A 19,526-nucleotide genomic window follows, 5' to 3' on the forward strand; every position below is an offset into this window, starting at 1 on the left:
AATGCGGCCGCCGTAGGGCTGGGGGTGGTAAGATGGCGGCCCCTGCTTTTGCTGGTGCGGTAAGAGTAGCTTCAGGTCAGTGGGAAAGCAACGCGCTCGATATTTGCCTTAACAGAAGCGGGTATTGGCACAGGATATAGTGGGTGTTTAGCGTGTACGGTAACAGAAAAAAGCGTGGGGCGGGGGGCCTTATTTGAGGCCAGAGCGTTGTTCCGAAACTCTGACCCTCGCATAGTTGGGTGTCTCGAAGTTTCCGCTTCCTTATCGACTCCTGGCCATTCCTTTTTATTTAGAAAAAGCAGGACTGGACGAAGGAGGGTGAGGGGCCAGAACTACCACTCACAACCTTTGACCTTGAAAAAGTTATTTAATTTCTCGGAACTTCGGATTCTACGGCTGTAAACTGGGGATAATACCATCTACCTGAGGACTAAATGAGCCCCAGCCCGAAAAGTGCCCTGCGTGGTGCCCGGTACAAAGTAATTTGTGTGTATGAGATTCACCCAACGTACAGGAAACGTGGCTCTTATGTTCACTCAACCTCCCGCACAAGGGCACTTTTAAGGATTTCTTGAGAGAGAGGATAGGAAATGAAGGCCACTTAATTGCGTAAGGACTTTTGCAAAAAAGTTAAAGATCATTCAAGTATGTTAAGATTACAGTAAATTACTTTCACAAAAAAATAATTAGGATAAAATGCTGTAGAAGAATATAAATTTAAAAAACCACGATGTAAAATTTCTAGCAGAAGAGCTTGTTTACATGGGATAATTTTAACCCGTAAATCAATAAAGAAAAATTTATATAATATACATGAGTGGCTTAAATACAGGCCTACCTAATTTTATTGTAGTTTGTAGGTATTGTGGTTTTGGGGTTTTTTTTTGTTTTTTTGTTTTTACAAGTTAAAGGTTTGTGGTAATTCTATGTGGAGCCAAGTCCATTGGCACCATTTTTCCAACAGGCCCAGATGATGGTTAGTATTTTTTAACAATAAAGTATCTTTCAATTAAGGTAGGTATATTATGTATATTGTTTTTTAGACACAATGCTATTGCACACTTATTATACTAAAGTATAATCCAAACATAACCTTCATACGCACTGAGAAACCAAAAAATTCGTGAGACTTGCTTTATTGTGGTATTTGTTTTAGTGCAGTGGTCTGTAACAGAGCCCACACTGTGTGTCCACGGAATGGCTGTAACTCTGAAGCAAACCTCCGTGTAACTAACACCCAGATCAGGACAGAGAACACTACTGGGAGCCTCTTTTCCACCCTCATGGGCCTCCTCAGTCAAAGTCCCTTTTTTTGCCAAATATAAACACTATCCTCATTTTTATTATTACCTTGTCTTTTTTTTCTGTAATAGTTTTAGCATCAATTTATGCATTTTTATGTATTGCCTTTCTCTGTACTCTTCATGAATGGAATGTAGTCTTGTATCTTCTTTTACTTTGTGAAATTCATTTTGCCATGTAGCTGTAGTCCTTTCTCTTTGCTGCTATGAAATAGTCTCTTAGTAACTACCTCACAGTCCTCCATTTTAATATCGATGGGCATTTGGGTGTTTTCCAGTTTGGGGCAATTAGATACAATGCTGTTTGATATTGTGTCTTGGTACATGAGTGCTAGAGTTTCTCTAAGAGGGGTGTGTGTGTGTGCCTGTGTGTAGTTCTTTTATGGAATACCTACTTAAATATGTTGCCCGTTTTCCTATTGAGTTGTCTTACTGATTTATGGTTCTTTATTCATCCTGGATATCCAAACTTTATTATTTAAATATGTTTTCTAATATCTACTCCCACTTTGGCTTGCCTTTTTAATTTACTTCAAGTATCTTTTGATGAAAAGAAGTTCTTATTGTCATCAACTTGAATTTATTGTCCTTGTGTTGTTTAAATAGATGATGGAGGTGGGTATCAGCTCACTATGATACGTAGATTCCTTTGAAAACATTTAAAAGTGATGTGAAATCTTATTTTTCAGTGTCAGTATTTTAAAAACACTGGAAATTATATACTTTTAAAATTTATATAAATTTTTTACATAGTACATAAAATCTTATGAAAGCATATGTAATTTTTCAGAATTCTTTTAGAGATAAGGGACCAAAAAAGCTTGAACATTTTAGACACTGGCACACTCACCTCCTTGCCCCTCCCCCATTCCTTTGATTCCTGAACCCACACAGGGCTATTTATAATTCCCCAAACATACAACATCATTTTTGCATCTTTACGTGTGCTTTTCCTGTTCCATCTACTTCCTTTTATTTCTTCACAACTCTTGTTTTCTGTCACTTCCTTTGTAGAAACATCCGTGTTCTCCATATAAAATAGGGTTTTTAGAGAAAGCTGACCTCTGTTAACATGCCCGAATGGGCAGAAGACTGACGGAGCTGTAAATTTACTATGCTTCGCTAGTGTGTTGCCCTTTTTTAAAAAATCTTCACCAGAGGATTATGTTTATTGATTTTTAGAGAGAGAAGAAGAGAGAGATTGAGAGAGAAACATTCATTGGTTGCCTCACGTATGTGCCCCAACTGGGGGTCAAATCCACAACTTAGGCATGTACCCTGACTAGGAATCAAACCAGCAACATTTTAGTGTATGAGACAATGCTCCTACCAGCTGAGCCACCCCACCAGGGCTGTGTTTACCCTGTTTTGTTAAACACAATCTGACTTTGACTCTGTTTGGTTTTTACAAGCTAAATCACATGCTTGGTCCATGAGAGGGTATGATGGATAAAGTCCCCCCAAATCATTTTCTTAGGATCTGCCCTCAAGCCAGGTTTTCATTCTTCTGTTGCCCATTTTTCTAACCTCAGTGTGTTTCTCACCGATTTCATCTTGTTCATTTTGAACTTTTTCTTCTTGCTGGGATCAGTTTGAGTCCACGTAGTCTATCTTTTCACAAATATGTTTGTAAGCCATGGTTTCCAACTTGGTTTTGGTTTTTGTTTTTTTAAGATTTTATTTATTTTTAGACAGAGGGGAAGGGAAGGAGAAAGAGAAGAAGAGAAACATCAGTGTGTGGTTGCCTCTTGCACATCCCCTATTGGGGACCTGGCCTGCAACCCAGGCATGTACCCTGACTGGGAATCGAACCGGAGACCCTTTGGTTTGCAGGCCAACACTCAGTCCACTGAGCCACACCAGCCAGGGCCCCAACTTGTTTCTTATGCAGATTTAGTAAACATGCCTTATGCAGCTTCAGGACCTTCATAAATATGGAGGAGAAAGGTAGTTAGGGAGCCAGGAAAAGACTTTCACCAGGAGAACAGCAATCAATTAATTTGGGGATAGTTTCCAGTCAGCTTGAAATTTATCTAACTCTACTGTTATCCTGCCCACATTTTGGAATTTCTTTAGATTGTAAAAAAACCTTTTCACATGCCTTCCTAAAGTCAGGATACATTCTCTAGACATTCCCATGATTTCCCTGGCTAGTGATTGCATCAAAAAATGAGCCCTGGCTGGTGTGGCTGGATTGAGTGCCAGCCTGCAAGCCAAAGGGTCGCTGGTTCAATTCCCAGCCAGGGCACATGCCTGGGTTATGGGCCAGGTTCCCAGTGGGGGGCACTCGAGAAGCAACCACACATTAATGTTTTTCTCCTTTCTCCCTCCTTCTCCTCTCTAAAAATAAGTAAAATCTTTTTTTAAAAAAACGAAATGAAGTATTTTTAAGGAACAGTTCATTCCCAGCTGACAATATATTTTGTTCTATGAACTTTCTGTTTATTCATTCTGACATTTTCCCTACAGATGCGCCTATAGTTTACACATTTGTGTGTTCTGGACTCTCATCTGCTCACTTCCTTTAGGCTTCGTTTCCAAAAATTTCTGAGGCTTTTTTTTTTTTTTAACTGAGACATCAAACTCTAGTGACCTGTTAAAACTGGGACATTTTCTTGTCTATACTCTTCTTTGATTTACTTACTCTTTCAAAGATTGCCTCCTGCCTTGTACTCGTATCTGCAAATATTTTCAGTTCTTTGAGATATAATTTAATTTGTACCTGGAGCTTCAATGTCTGCACTGAGAGAATTTGACTTACAAGTACCTGGTGTAAGGGCGCTCTGACTGGTTTCCTGAATCTTGATTTCAGTAGCTAGCTCAATGTTTATGCTATTTCTTTTTTCCAGTTTGAAAACTGTTGTCTTTGATGGAGAACACAAAAGCAAAATAAGAGTTTTAAGTGTTCCATTTCCCTTTCCCCCCCTGTTAACATTGTGCTGTCTTTGCTCAGCGTTCCTCAGCTCTTTATTATCTGCTTTAAACCTCCATTAAATGATTTCTCTGTGCCAAGCACTCTTCGTAACACTTTACATGTGTTATCTCATTTAATTCCCATTACCTTCCCATGATAAATTTCATTTAGATTTGAGGAAGCTGGGGCCCAGAGAGGTTAAGTAACTTGCCTATGCTCACAAAGCTAGCAAGCAGTAGAGCTAGTAGTAGTGTAGTAGTACAGCCAGTCTGACTCGGACTCTAAGCACTTCACTTCCCTATCACGCTGCTCTTCATTTGTCACGTGACATTCATGCAGTGGACAGTAAGGCAGTGGTTTTCAGCCCAGGCTGAGCTGGTGACTTTCTTGTAGACCTTTCTAAAAAGTCCATTGTTTTTTTTTTATTTTTTTTTAATTAATTTATTTACTTTTTAAATACATTTGTCTCTGCCTTCCCCCCACCTCTTTCCCTTGCCCCCTCCCACCTTCCCTCCCTCAGCTCTTCCGCTTTGGTTTTGTCCATGAGTCCTTGCTATATGTTCCTTGACTTTCCCCTTCCCTTCCCTTTCCCTGCCCCCCCCTTCCCTCTTGTCTCTGTTGATTTCTTTTCCTTTCAGTGTTGCTGGTCATATTTTCCTTGCTTCTTTGCATTGTTGGTTAGGTTCCGCTTATAGGTGAGATCATATGGTATTTGTCTTTCGCCCCCTGGCTTATTTCGCTTAGCATGATGCTCTCCAGTTCCATCCATGCTGTCGCAAAGTTTAGTACTTCTTTTTTCTTTCTGCTGCGTAGTATTCCATTGTGTATATGTACCATAATTTTTTGATCCAGTCATCTACTGATGGGCATTTAGGTTGCTTCCAACACTTGGCTATTGTAAATTGTGCTGCTATGAACATTGGGGTGCATAGGTTCTTTTGTATTGGCGTTTTGGTGTTCTCAGGGTATAGTCCCAGCAGGGGAATCGCTGGATCAAAAGGCAGTTCCATTTTCAGCTTTCTGAGGAAATTCCACACTGCTTTCCATAGTGGCTGCACCAGTCTGCATTCCCATCAACAGTGGACTAGGGTTCCCTTTTCTCCACAGCCTCGCCAGCACCTGTTGTTTGTGGATCTGTTTATGATGGCCATTCTGACCGGTGTGAGGTGGTACCTCATGGTGGTTTTGATCTGCATTTCTCTGATGGCTAGTGATGCAGAGCATCCTTTCAAATGCCTCTGGGCCCTCTGTATCTCCTCCTTAGAAAAGCATCTGCCCAGGTCCTTTGCCCATTTTTTGATTGGATCGTTTGTCTTCTTGGAGTAAAGTCGAGTGAGTTCTTTGTATATCTTGGAGATCAAACCTCTATCTGATGTATCATTAGCAAATATATTTTCCCAAATGGTTGGCTCCCTTTTCACTTTGCTGATGTTTTCTTTAGCCGTGCAGAAGCTTCTTATTTTGATGAGGTCCCACTTGTTTATTCTTTCCTTTATGTCCCTTGCTTTAGGAGACATATCAGTGAAAAAATTGCTGCGTGGGATATCTGAGAGTTTCCTGCCAATGTTCTCCTCTAGGACTTTGATGGTGTTGCGACTTATATTTAAGTCTTTTATCCATCTTGAGTTTATTTTTGTGTATGGTGTCAGCTGATGATCCAATTTCAATTTTTTGCATGTAGCCATCCAGCTCTCCCAACACCATTTGTTGAAGAGGCTGTTATTGCCCCATTTTATGCTTCTGCCCCCTTTGTCAAATATTAGATGTCCATAGAGACCTGGGCTTATTTCTGGGCTTTCTATTCTGTTCCACTGGTCTATGGGTCTGTTCTTGTGCCAGTACCAGATTGTTTTGAGTATAGTGGCTTTGTAGTAGAGTTTGATGTCCGGTATTGTGATCCCTCCTACTTTGTGTTTCTTTCTCAAAATTGCTGTGGCTATTCGAGGTCGTTTATGGTTCCATATAAATTTTTGAAATGTCTGTTCTATTTCTGTGAAATACGTCGTTGGTATCTTAATAGGGATTGCGTTGAACCTATAAATTGCTTTTGGTAGTATGGACATTTTAAGGATATTAATTCTTCCAATCCATGTGCACGGTATATGCTTCCATTTATTTGTGTCTTCCTTAATTTCTTAAAAAGTCCATTGTTGAGGTGTAATTTACATACCATAAAATTACCTCTTTTAGGCAGGGGGAATGGCCACAGGGACAGAGCAGGTGGTAGGACTCGGGCTCGTCACCTTCACCTACCGCACCATGTGGATGATTCTCTTGCTATTCATTGACAGCCAGCTGGTTATCCACAAGGATTTCCTGCCCTGAGCCTGTGCTGTTGCCATCTCACAAGTCACAGGCCGCCTGCCATTACTGTGTGTGGGAGTGTTCATCACCTGGGTGATGCTGAAAAACCAGAAGGTGACCAAAAGGGCTCATGAGGGTCTGGTGGGGATGAGGCTGCTGACAACTCCTGCCTCCCCTCCAGGGCACAGCAAGGCCAGAGACCCACAGGACCTGTCCCAGGCCCTGCAGCTCCCTCAAGCATGGCCTCCCTTCAGGCACCCTTGGGGGATGGAGTTGTGCAGGACTCGCCCCAAGGCCAGGAGGAAGTACCTGGAAGTCTCCTCTCCTCCTCCTGGTTCAGGGTCTGAAAAATGCTGGCCCTCCATACCTCACCTTCATACCCCCTGTCACTTTTTTCTCTGAGTTCTACCTTCCTCAGTTTCCCTCCTGTCACATGCTGATTCTGGAATTTCCAGGTTCTGAGACATCACATGGCCTCTCCCTACATCTACTTTTCCTCCACAAAGGCAGCTTTCCCAGGTCTGACATAGCCTGGGACCCCACAGGACTTTTGGGCCTGGAAAGCCTAGGGGAGGACTGACAGGCCTCGGGACCAGCGCCAGGCCTCAGGGCACATAAAGATGGTCACACCAGGCCCCCAGACCCACTTCTCATGAAGGCCCAGCCCCTCAGCCCTACCACTGGCCTACTGGGGAGAGCTGAACAGTATACGTTGATGGTGTGTTAAAAAATTACCTTTTTAAAAGATTGTTTACTTATTTATTTTTACAGAGAGGGGAAGGGAGAAAGAGGGAGAGAAACATTAATGTGTGGTTGCTTCTCGCATGCCCCGCAACCAGGGACCTAGGCATGTGCCCTGTCTGGGTATCGAACTGGCGACCCTTTGGTTCACAGGCCTGCGCTCAATCCACTGAGCCACACCAGCCAGGGCAAGTTACCTGTTTTGTGTGTAGAGTTTGATGACTTAGTAAATTTTGAGAGTTGTGCAACCATCACCACAATTCAGGTTTAGGAGAGTTCCATCCTGTGGAGGTTTTTCACATGCATACTTTTCTCGAGTCCCACACGAGACTCAGTATCTATAATGGAGTCAGAGCTCAGTGATTCTGCTCTGTAGACGTGGGCTCAGTCTGGCTGTAATGTTAAGGATGAAGAGGACTGTGTTCAATCCACATATCTAGGCCCTTTATGATCTGTCTTGTGACCTGCCTGCCTTATTTCCCACTACTTCTCCCCAGGCAATTCTGATACAGTCAGGCCAATAGTGCTCAGCTTCCATGGCAGTTCCAGTCTCCAATGCAGACATGCATTTGTTTCAGTCTCCTTGTTTTTGTAATATGTTTGTCACCCAACTGGACTGTACTTCGTTATGGCCTGTTTGTTTTCTAGATGAGGGTTAATACCTCTTCTGTTTCCTTTATATATCCTCCTCTTGCCACTCCTCTCTCTCCAGGGAGCTGTCAGGCTGTCTCGTCTCCACCCTGCCATTGCACCATGTGCAGGAGTTCTGTCTCATCAGAGCATAAGATCTGGTGGGTGGGAATTAATGTTACATATATGTTCTTTGTACTGTTGAACATAGAACTCGGACACATCAGACTGGATCATGGTGATGGCTGCACAACTCAAAATTTACTAAAATGCATTGAATTGTATGCAAATGGCTAATATTGCGGTATATAAGTTATACCTCAATAAAGTTGGTAAAAAGCTCCACAGATGAATCTGAGCTTCATGGCACATTAATAATGTATAACACTTAGTTGCTTTTAAACATTTTTAATTAATTTAAATATTTGGATGCACATTTTGGAGTGTGTTAGTAAACATTTACACTTCTCTGCCTTTATAGGAATCTTGCGGCCCCTGAATATTTTGGCGTCTTCAGCGTATCGAAGCTGTGCCAAGAATGCCTGTCTTAGTTCGGCACTGCCCACCCGACAGTTTTGTCGTATTCAGACTTCAGTTGTTTCCTCTGCTCCCAGGCTTGTTACATCTGTCAGTAACCTGACATGTGGGCATACAGCAGCAATCCTCAATAGGTATAGTATATTTGAGTAAACATGATCTTGGACAAAAATTCTAAACTATTCATGTCTACAAAGACATCTTAGAAAAAGATGGTATTTTGTGTACCTGCAGTTTATTATGTGTACCTTGCTTGATGGAGTAGGATTATACGACTGACATCTGTATGACTATGTGTCAGCAGCAGGGACTACCAAACAGCACGCTTCTGATGTCTAAGATGTGGTTTCCTGGATGGGACTGTCAGCCAAAGTTGGGGGGGAACAAGATGCTTACCTTACAAGGCTGGGCTGTGTGTGGTGGACATTCAATCAGCAAATACTTAGTTAAGCCCACCTGAGTGCCTAGCACTGTACTTGGCAGAAAGGATACAAAGATAAACAAGTTGAAGTCCTTAGGAAGCAGTAATCTAGTGAGAAGATGGATTAAAAATCAGATGATTGAGCTGTGGCTGGTGTGGCTCAGAGGATTGAGTACCGGCCTGCAAACCAAAGGGTCACTGATTCAATTCCCAGTCAGGGGACATGCCTGGGTTGCCGGCCAGGTCCCCAGTAAGAGGCACATGAGAGACAACCACACATTGGTGTTTCTTTCCCTTTCTTCCTCCCTTTGCCTCTAAAAATAAATAAAATCTTTAAAAAAAAAATCAGACGATTGAAATAAAATAAAATCAATTCTCTCATTGGGATTGGGGGGTGGAGGTAGATTACAACTAGCCTGGAAATTGGTGATAGTTGCTGTTCTTCTTATGCTTAGGGTCATCATTTGAGGTAACAATGTATGTTAAAAGTCAGCTGTGTTCCAGTGGAGCTGCTTTAATCATTTCTAAGTATACAAATGGATTTTATCCTTTGATATCTCTTACTGTTGAGTTAAATTTTAAAATTATATTTTAGAGTGGCCCCCTTGCTTCCAAATATCCTGAAGCTACCAGTCAGAACTGTTACATACTTCAGTTCACGAAAAGGCAAGAGAAAGACTGTGAAAGCTGTCGTCTATAGGTTTCTTCGACTTCATTGTGGTCTTTGGGTAAGGAGAAAGGTGAGTCTTCACGCTTGATTGAAAAGGGAGTAGGAGCAGAGTAAACTGAAGCAGAATTAAGCCTATTTATTGACATGTCTTTCTCCTACCTTACCAATAGCTTTTATAGTGTTGTGCTATGCTTATGTTCTGGCTTGGCAGGCATCACTTCATGTAAGTGAATCCATGTGAAGAAAACATGTTTAAACATTCATTAAAAAAGGTATTCTTTACAGTGGTGAAAGTCATCATGTAGGACAGGTTCATCTCAGATCCCTTACACATCTGCCTTATCTAATGATTACTAGAAGCCCCATGAAACCCCCAGTGTGGAATAACCTGGGGGGAGGCCCTGTTTAATCCTGGAGCATTACACCAGAGGAGATGTCAGCAAGAACTTAGTCACATGGCTCAGGTTTGGGGACTGAAGATCTTTTCAGTCTACATTGCATTGGAGTCTCTGGGTGGCTTAATCTTTATGGAAGAACATTAACCCCACATACACTTTTTTTTTTAAACTTTGTAAGTTTTTCTCTCTGTTAGTATATCAGACGGAACTCTTAACACTTACCCTGGCCACAGACCACAGCTTCTCAGGGGGACTCGACAAATTATTACTGCTCTGTCCTCCCCCGTGGAATATTGTGAGCGTGACTATGAGCTTTTTAGTTCATGTCCTTATTCATGAAACTGAGTAACTGATAATTAGCAACAGAAGACCAGAGTTTTGTAAAACAACCTTTGAGTTTTGATAACTATTCAAATCCTAATTTCCCTTTTACTACTTGGAAGTTAACAAGTGATTCCTTAAAGATCAAAATTTGTTTCCTTGTAAAGATAAACACTTGGTAGCACTTTGTCACTATTTGATAGCTGGAAAGGATTACACCCTATCTCATAAACAGTCCTAAATTTATACATAAACAGGTTGATTGGAATTCTCAGCTAATTTCTCCACTGGAACAATAAGTACTGTGGTCATTTCCTACACTGGTCACTAGAAGCTCATATGATCCATAAGTAGGCGAACTAAGTAGTTGAGGTAATGGTTCTGAATTGGAATTTTGGACCATTGGAAACATTTACACTCCCTTTTATCATACTCATTATTTCCAGATCCTCATCTGACCCTAGATAAAATTAAATGGGTGGTTTTCTTTGCTTTCCTTCCCATGTCCCTTTTATTGAGCCCTGAAAACCTCATGTTGTCATAAGGGACCTGATCAAATTCTCCAATCATAATACCTAGTCCCATTCAGGGCCCCAAAAAGTATTCCATATGCATAATGGCCTGTTTCAGCAAGATCCAATTTTAAGAGGAAAACAAAGTATCTGGAAGGGTTAATTGACACTAATGTATAAAAACAAAGTATTTTCTATGGGACAGTTTTATCCAGTTGTCCTTAATTTTTATTGTTTATTCTCCCTTTCCATTTCTGAACCTAGAGATTGTCTAAAATGTTTCATATATTTCCACATTGTTGCATTCCACAGAATAATCTTCAAAGGATATAAGTAGTGATATCGAAGACAGCAAATTAGATGTACGTCAGTCAGGGTTCCACAGGGACCCATTTTGGCTTGTAAACTGGAAAATTATTATACCAATATGGGGATTTTGTTCTGAATCTTCAATTTTAAACTGTAGTCAATGAATCATAAAAATCTCTGTCATAAAACCAGAATTCTTAAGAAATCTCTTATTTCTGAGCATCGCTGTGCTATAGAACTTGCAGGTCACAGTGATGGCACTGGGGCATGTCACAAACCCGGGGCATCTGTTCAGCGAAGAGCTATGGTTTTGTTCAGTTGGTGTGGTGGCCTGAGGAGCACTTGGCTTAAAAGGGCCGAGGGGCTCTTACAAGTAGCATGGGTTCCAGTCTCACTTCCCCTGTAACTTACTGTGTGGTTTTAGTCAAACATTAACCTGGGTGAACCCTACGGTCTCTTCTAGTTTAAAGAGGCTATGATTATAGTTTTTATATTTGGTCTAATTTCCTGTTTCTTCAAAAATTAATTCTTTAACATTAAGAATGCATGGATGGTATATATGACAGTTCTGGGTTAACCATACGAGTTAACCATTCCTTCACCACTCCTAATGATCGTTTTACTGTATTTATTATTCCTTACAAAAGTACTTACTATAGAAATTGGTCCCTAGAGTGTAGAAAGAATAAATGAAGTAATATATTTGAGGACTGTGTTTCTTGATCCTTGTACAATGCCCCCTTAAAAGAACATAAATGTTATCAACCTAGCCGGTACTCCATCATCCTCCACATTGGAAAAATGAAGCAGTGTAGTGCCTAAGCACTCTTACTAGTCCTCTGACCTCAGTCTGCTACATGACTTTTCCAATCATTGGTGGTTTTCTCTTTAATATGTAAAATAAGAATAGTATGTTTTTGAAGATTGTTAAAGAGATAATAAGGTAAGGCATATAAAGTAAGCTCCTATATATCCATTACCCTGTGCTTCATCAGGCACAAAGATTTACTTAGCTTTATTTTCTGTGGTTTTAATTTTTTTCAAAATACTAAATTACTAATATTTCTTCTTTATACATGCTTTCTCTATCCAGCCCCATTGAGAATCACATCTTTCTGAAAACATACCAGCCCCTGTGAAAGTCTTCCCACTGGGCATATAAACCATGATTAGTAAAGCTATCTGTTGTTTTCTATATAATACAATGTTTTAAATGTTCTTGTAATGTTATCTTACAGGCTGGTTATAAGAAAAAATTATGGAAGAAGACAGCTGCAAGAAAAAGGCGCCTGAGGGAATTTGTGTTCTGCAATAAAACCCAGAGTAAACTCTTAGATAAAATGACGACATCTTTCTGGAAGAGGCGAAACTGGTATGCTGATGATCCTTATCAGAAGTATCATGATCGGACAAACCTGAAAGTATAGATCACAAGTTATGATTTTCCCAGTTATCTTGGTATATGTGTTGTCTTTGCAAAAATGAATAAGTATAGATGTAAGGAGATTTGATTTGGGATGGTAAACATACAATATACAGATGATGTATTGTAGAATTGTATACCAAATCTATATAATTTTATTAACCAATGTCATCCCAATAAATTCAATTAAAAAAATAGAACCTAAAAAAATGAGTAAGTTAAAACTTGATGTAAGTTATACCAACTGATATGGAAACATATGGTACCAACATTAAGCTTATCAGTTTTAAAATTTAATGGATTAGCCCTTGCTGGTGTGGCCCAGTGGATTGAGCACTGGCCTACAAACTAAAGGGTAGCCAGTTCGATTCCCAGTCAAGGCACGTGCCTGGATTGCAGTTCAGGCCCTCAACAGGGAGAACGTGAGAGGCAACCACACACTGGTGTTTCTCTCCCTCTCTTTTTCTCTCCCTTCTCCTCTAAAACTAAATAAACAAATAAATAAATAAATTTAATGGATTACACATTCCCAGATTTGTTCAGAGAAGTAGAAGTTTAAAATTACTGATTACTTTTAATAAAAGTAATGGCTTAACTAGTTCCAATTAGGCTTACTTAGTTACAAGGAATTCAAGTTAGGACAGACATAAAAAGACTCTAGTAAATTAGTAGAAGCACTGTGATTTCTTTTTTAAGGATACATGCCTGGGAACTCAGGGACCACCATACCACCTTCATCTTCCACCCAGAACGAACTTCCAGGCTTCAGAAACAGCACAAAAATTGTAGGATGGTCCTGGGTTTGAGGCACCTCTAAGAACCTCAGCAACAGGAAACAGTGGGTCTTTAGGCTTGGGTCTAGCCATACATGTGACTCAGTTCTTTTTAAATTGTAGGCTCCATTCTCTGTCTACTTACCAACTTGTCTAATTCAGTTTTTGCTTACTGTTAGTTTCTGCTTCCTCATAATAACTCTGGCTTCCTCTTTTGAGGTTCATTTCTACATCATGACCCTCAGCTCCCATCTCTAATTGCCAAGAGACTTTATTGGCCAGCTTATCTTTGAACACAAGGTCTCATCTCAGGTCACCAAACAGTGTAGGGATTGGCTGTTCTGGAGTCAAGAGCCCACTCGGGCTCACTTGGTTGTGTTGGCAGATTCATATGAAGCAAAAAATATTTATGTGGGCAGTTTCACTTAGAGGTGAGCACAAGGTGGCAACGCACGTCTTGTATACTAGGTTCACTGTGTTCCTAACGTTCTCAGTTTATAGGAACAGGATTTTTAGAGAGATGTAAGTGAAATAGCCTATCAGTATGCCCATTCATGAAACAGAAGTGGCTATATAAAGGTAACTTTTTACCCACGAGTTGAAAGATGCTGCATTTTAAAAAGTTAACCCACTTGAGATTTCATATTTTTGAGGATAAACTTTTTCCAAAATTTCCCAAAGATACACTGTAGATACTGAGGAGGAAGAAGTCATCTCAGTCACAGTAGAAGTGATGCAAGAGTTAAGCATTATTCATTTGAAGAGGGTCAGGTAAGAGGCACTAAGGAAGACAGAGTGGACTGAGTGGATAAAGTCGAGGGCCATGGTTCTCAGCTCTCCGATCAGAATCATCTGGAAAGCATTTCAAACGACAGCACTTTGCTGGTTGAAAAACCATTATTGAATAGAAGTATGCCTCAATTACTGCTTCACATCCTTTAATAGTTGATGATAAAATGAATGTCTTCTATTGTTGATAGATAAAGGCAGAGGATAACCAATATTATTTGAAATCAGTGTGTGTGTGTGTGTGTGTGTGTGTGTCCATTAAAAGAAAAAAGGTGACAACCGAGTATCCTAAAACTAGAAGGCTAAAGAACAGACATTTGATTTGAGATAAAAGCCTGAGGTGTGGAATGGCAATCTGTTTGGATGGGGTTCATTTCCTCAGACTAATGAGATGGCAGAAATCAACCACTGCCAAGGCTGCCGCATCATTTCCCCCCTGCCTGGCTCCTGCCTCTCACCTTTGGCAGTGGGATGGCACTGGTGTCTGAAGAAGTTGAGGAAGACGACATTGCCACCCCACCTCCGTGACTTCTCTCATGCAAATATGGATGGGGTCTCTGTCACTGTGGCCTCAGAGCACTTTGGTTTCTCCTCTAGGCCTGGGACAGGGGAGGTAGAGGTGAGGGCTGGCAGGCAGGCCTTGGCATCCAGAGATGGACTGAAATGGAATGGCTGGCAGGTACAAAATTTAGGGGAAAGGGGTAGCAGGGCTTATCATCAAACCGATTGTATAGTTTGACAACAAAACATCTTTCATTAAAGGGTCCACCTAAATGACATTCAAGTATATGTCAAAGTGTAACTTACTGAAAATCTGTGCCCCCTGGCATAGAGACAGGCATGTATCTATGAAGCTGCTAATCCTCATACCAGCCTTACAAGGAGATGCTCTTTAACCGTAGGTCAGATTTGAGGAAAGAGAAGCTTATAGAAGGTTAAATAAATAACCCAAAATACAGCTAATAAGTCCATCAGACTCTAGGTCTTACTCCCTGGAATCCTGTGTATTTTCCTGAGTCTTCTAACAACATGAAAATTCATATCTAAATCAACACCTGACTATAATCTATCATTATAAATACTAAATACTTCATGATACTGTACTAAGCTCTTAAATTTTATAACTCACCTCTTAACCTAGTTAATCTCAGTTCTGTTGACATTGGACTTGGCTCAGTAAATGAGTAAATAGGTTTTTAGCCTGTCCATCTCGCCATCGTCCTTTCAGTCTTCTGAGTCTGCTTCTGCTGCTTTATCCTCTGCTGCTTTATCGTACAGTGCTCATGTCAGCCGTACACAAGAGAAGACTAAAGGCCCAGAAAATGTGTTTCATTTTGATATATCACATTTGGAGTTTCCAAGTCTTCGTGACCACCCAGTCAGGTTTATGTGTGCCTGTCCGTGGTTTAAAGGCAAGGGCTGCGGTGGGGCCCAGGGCGTCCACACCACCCAGTGCACCCCCACACGCACCAGCCTCCTCTGACCTGCACACCTTCTCCCCGATGATCACACCTTGCAGATGAGGAAACAGGTTCTGAGAGAGAAAACAACAGACCAAAAGTCTGCTTGCAGAATTAAAACTGCCTTGCAGATGAACCAGTACCCTAATTTTTACAGCTACCCAGTTTACTGTTTATGTAATCAACTGGTTTTCAATGTACTGATGTCATTTAATTTTTTTCCTTGCAGCAATTCTACGCAGTAGGTATGGGGCCAGGTCACCAGGCACAAAGCCTATTAGTGGCTGAGCATTCAGCTCTTAAGCCTTGCTACCTTCCACATTTTAAAAAATAATTTTTTTTATTGATTTTTGAGAGCAAGGGGGCAGGGTGAAGACTGAGATGCATTGATTTGTCGTTCCACTTAGTTGTGTATTCACTGATTGCTTCTTGTATGTGCCCTGACCAGGGATGGAACCTGCAACCTTGGCATATGAGGACAACACTGTAACCAAATAGGCTACCTGGCCAGGGCTACCTTCCACATTTTTTTTTTTAAAGTATTTATCTTTCTTCGTAAGTCCAACATTACAAAGGCATTTTTAAAAGAAAATGTTAAGACTTTATTCAAGATATATATCAAGCATTATAACAAAACAGCAGAACTTCAACCTTTGGAATCATATGATTTTACACCCCTTGATGCACAGTCCAGTATGTTATTTTATTACAGATCGTTCTATAGGGTCTACAGAACTAAACTAGGAAATATGCACAGTTACGATCCAGCATGTCAGCTGTTTGAGAACGAAGCACATCCTTTACCATTTCAAATACTGTGCAAGGTGAAGAACTAGGAAGGTGCTCTGTGGTGGTCATGGTGGACAAGCACTGTTACCACAAACACATGGACAGTTTACTGCAGAGAACACATTTCAGAGGCCAGCGAAATGAACAAGCTATTCACACAAAGCCAGGAGGGGTTATGACTACTCTCCAGTGCACAACACCATATCTCACCTCAGAAACAGATCAGGTGTTCAATGACAACTGAAAGTCATTACATGAAAATGACAGACTTCGAGCTAACATGTATAAACAGCCTGTGTCTGTATGTCAGCAAATTAAAAACATTTAGTTATATCCTCTAGACAGAACACCACACCACTACATGTACACTTTGAGGCATTCACATTGTGTGTCAGTCCGTACACAAACATGACAGCATGTTGGATAAGTAAACAACGTTTTGCCAGAAATATGACAGCTGTTCTCAGTTGTACAGTGAGTGTTTTTAAGGGAGAAACCAACTCCCTAATCAACACTTGAAGGAAAAACAGTTACACTGACATTAAGTCAGCAGTTTGGATGCCCTCATTACTTTCTAAATCTTGAATGAGAAGTAACGCAGCATGTCGGGGAGCAGAGCGTTTCAAACCTGTTTTTGGCATAGTTGAGTGCAAACTCGATAGTCTGTACTTGTTAAAACGTTCCTTGTAAAATAGTGAATATCTAGCTTGTTCACAATAGAATTTTAATCTCTGTTGCTACAGGCATTTATTATTTTGGCAAAAAAAGTTGCTATAAAGCTGCTTAAGTTAAGCTTTTTATGCACTTGTTTTCTGATAATCCTGGGCATTCCCAACTAACGGATATATACAAAAGTGTGTGTTTTTTCCTCTGTCTGAAACTATTCAATTAGCTTAAAGAAAACAGATTTTTGTCTTCCCGAAACAGGTTTAGGTATTACTGGGTGTGAGAAGCAGACAGTGAACAGATAGCTTCTATTTGTCCTCTGAATCACAAATTTGCTTTTAGGTTTATTATCCTAAATCCTTTTGTAAATCACAAAGTCACCTTCAGAGTAGTTATGGGAAGAAAGGATTAAAATATGCATATCTGGTAACAATCAACTTCAAGTAGAACCCTTTCTGAGGTGGCCAAGATCCAGCCAATGTGCCATCTGCAAAGGCCACTGATGTACAATCGCATAGCTCAGAAATGAATGGAACAGTCTTTAACTGGGCCTGTTTACAGCTGGTTGACAGTAAGGTCTGTGTGGTACATGACACTAATTCTCTAATCTTCAGGGCATATCTATGAACAAACACAATCCAAGTTTTATAAATAACTGGGCTGTAACCACTGCATGCATTACATTGAAAGAAAACACCCAACTCTAAGCACAAATATACAGTCCTACATTTAGGCTCAGCGCTCCAAGGAAAGAGCAGCTACCTCGGTCCAAAATGCTATTTAGTCTAGATTTCTCTTTTCTAACAAATTCACAATCTAGGCAGACAGTGCTTTATTCTCCTACTAAGTGATCTGGGCTTATATGAAATGCCCATTAAGACCTGGAGTGTTCACAAGCATGCGACTTCCCTCCTGTTCACATTCTGCATGAGCCAGAAAGGGAACAGAAGGGTGTGAGCCACAGCTGCCCCTACAGCTGAGCAGCAAGTCATACCCATAAAGATCTCAAACTCTAAACCCAGCATGTTGATGTTACAGAGGTGTCTCAGATGAATTTTACAGCATATCTGAAACAAAGTATAGTTCTATAGGTTTTGTACTTGGTTTGGTTGGTTGGCTGGTTTTTGCTTAGTGTTCTCTAGAGAAAGGTGCTCAGACTGTAAGCTCCTCTGCCTGGGGAAATTAGTCACACAGCACAGGTTACTATGAAGAAGAAAGTGTCATCCATCAAGAACTTTTGAAACATTTAAATGATTCCTTATAACAGCTCTGTGAGTCCACATCCCCAAGAAGTTTTACTGAGGGTTCGCCACCTGCCCAAGGCAAGTGGCGAACCCCCGAGAGGATTCAGAAGTTCCTCAACCTGAACCCAGGGAGAAGACAGGCTTCCTGTGGCTCTTCTCTTACTCTAGACTGTGTCCCTCACCTCATTACACCAATCTCTGTCACTAAAATATTTTCTCTCTTCATTCTGAACCTCTCTGATATACTGACTAAACAACTATCTGAAGAATATGGACCACTGTCCTGCAGGGAAAGGAACATTGTACTGGAGTTATATTTGGAAGCTTCCTAAGCACAACCTAAGACATTCTCTAGAGTCAAAAACATTTTTTACACTTCTGTTTTTGCAGTTTTGTTACATTATCAGATCCTCTGGCAGCCCTTGCAAGTCCATTATATGAAGCCAAAAGCCATAAATATGTACACTGTAGTCCAAAGTATTAGTACCAAGAACAAAAAAAAAAGTTTTAAAAAATTGCTTTGTTTGCATTTACAGGACTAAAAATGAAGTATGCAACAAATTACAAATGTACATCTCAGCAGTGAGGGAGTGATTCTCATATTCTAAAAACACACTGCTATCTAATGACAATCCAATTGTGGAAATTTACTAATCTCAAAGGACTGAAGGATCACACCCGCCCCCCCAAAACAAACACTACCTTCCCTTTAGCCTCTCCCCAGCAAAATAAAGAAAAGGAAAAAACAATATCCTAAAAGTGGAAGAGCAGGGAGAGAGAAAAGGCCATGACCGTGAGGCTGCACACTCTAAGCACACCAGCTTGCAGATGTCTATGTTTTTAGTGAATAATAGCTCTTTAAGGCAGAGAAGAAACATTCTGTGTATCCGGTGCTGTTGGCTCATCTCACGTGGTTTCAGTGGCTGAGGATGAGGTACTTTTCTTCCTGAAGCGAGATCGAAGGGTTCTAGGCGGTGCCTGGCAGAGAAAACAAAAAGGCATCCCTCAATTTGGCATAAACGTGGATTGTTTGGAGGACAGCGCCTGGATGGGTTTGGGTTGATACATAGTTCTTTTGGTCAAATCCTGGGGCTAGGGGCTCACTCTGAATTTCTCCAACAGAATCAGAGTCACTTTCCAAGCATCTCAGGGAAGCCAGGGCTGATTGTGAAGGCCAGTGCCTCCCTGTTCACACTCTGCTAAGTCCCTGGACCTCCCAAGTGAATGGTTGTGCAGAAGGATGGCACATCTTTCTTATTTCTGCCTTGGGAGCAAAATGATCTTATCAGGTGACTCAGCAGAACGAAATGCCTCCCCATCTCAT

At 40.8% G+C, this 19,526-nt stretch overlaps 2 protein-coding genes across 6 annotated transcripts in view; one reads left to right on the plus strand and one right to left on the minus strand.

Annotated features, from left to right (window-relative positions):
• Positions 1-12,691, plus strand: MRPL35 (mitochondrial ribosomal protein L35). Its single transcript, XM_054577675.1, has 4 exons — positions 1-75; positions 8,372-8,561; positions 9,444-9,588; positions 12,297-12,691. The coding sequence occupies exons 1-4, from the start codon at positions 33-35 to the stop codon at positions 12,483-12,485; spliced, it is 567 nt and encodes a 188-aa protein (XP_054433650.1). The 5' UTR covers positions 1-32; the 3' UTR covers positions 12,486-12,691.
• Positions 12,692-17,169: 4,478 nt separating this feature from the next.
• Positions 17,170-19,526, minus strand: part of REEP1 (receptor accessory protein 1) — a 100,054-nt gene continuing 97,697 nt past the window's right edge. For all 5 annotated transcript variants that reach the window (XM_054577680.1, XM_054577679.1, XM_054577678.1 and 2 more), the window contains one exon: positions 17,170-19,180. In XM_054577680.1, the coding sequence (XP_054433655.1) occupies positions 19,109-19,180 (72 nt within the window). In that variant the 3' untranslated portion in view covers positions 17,170-19,108. The remainder of the gene's footprint in view (positions 19,181-19,526) is intronic.

This window comes from Pteronotus mesoamericanus, unplaced genomic scaffold (genome assembly GCF_021234165.1).
Source record: "Pteronotus mesoamericanus isolate MK-2021 breed Mesoamerican mustached bat unplaced genomic scaffold, CSHL_Meso_final contig_44, whole genome shotgun sequence".
Lineage (NCBI taxonomy): Eukaryota > Metazoa > Chordata > Mammalia > Chiroptera > Mormoopidae > Pteronotus > Pteronotus mesoamericanus.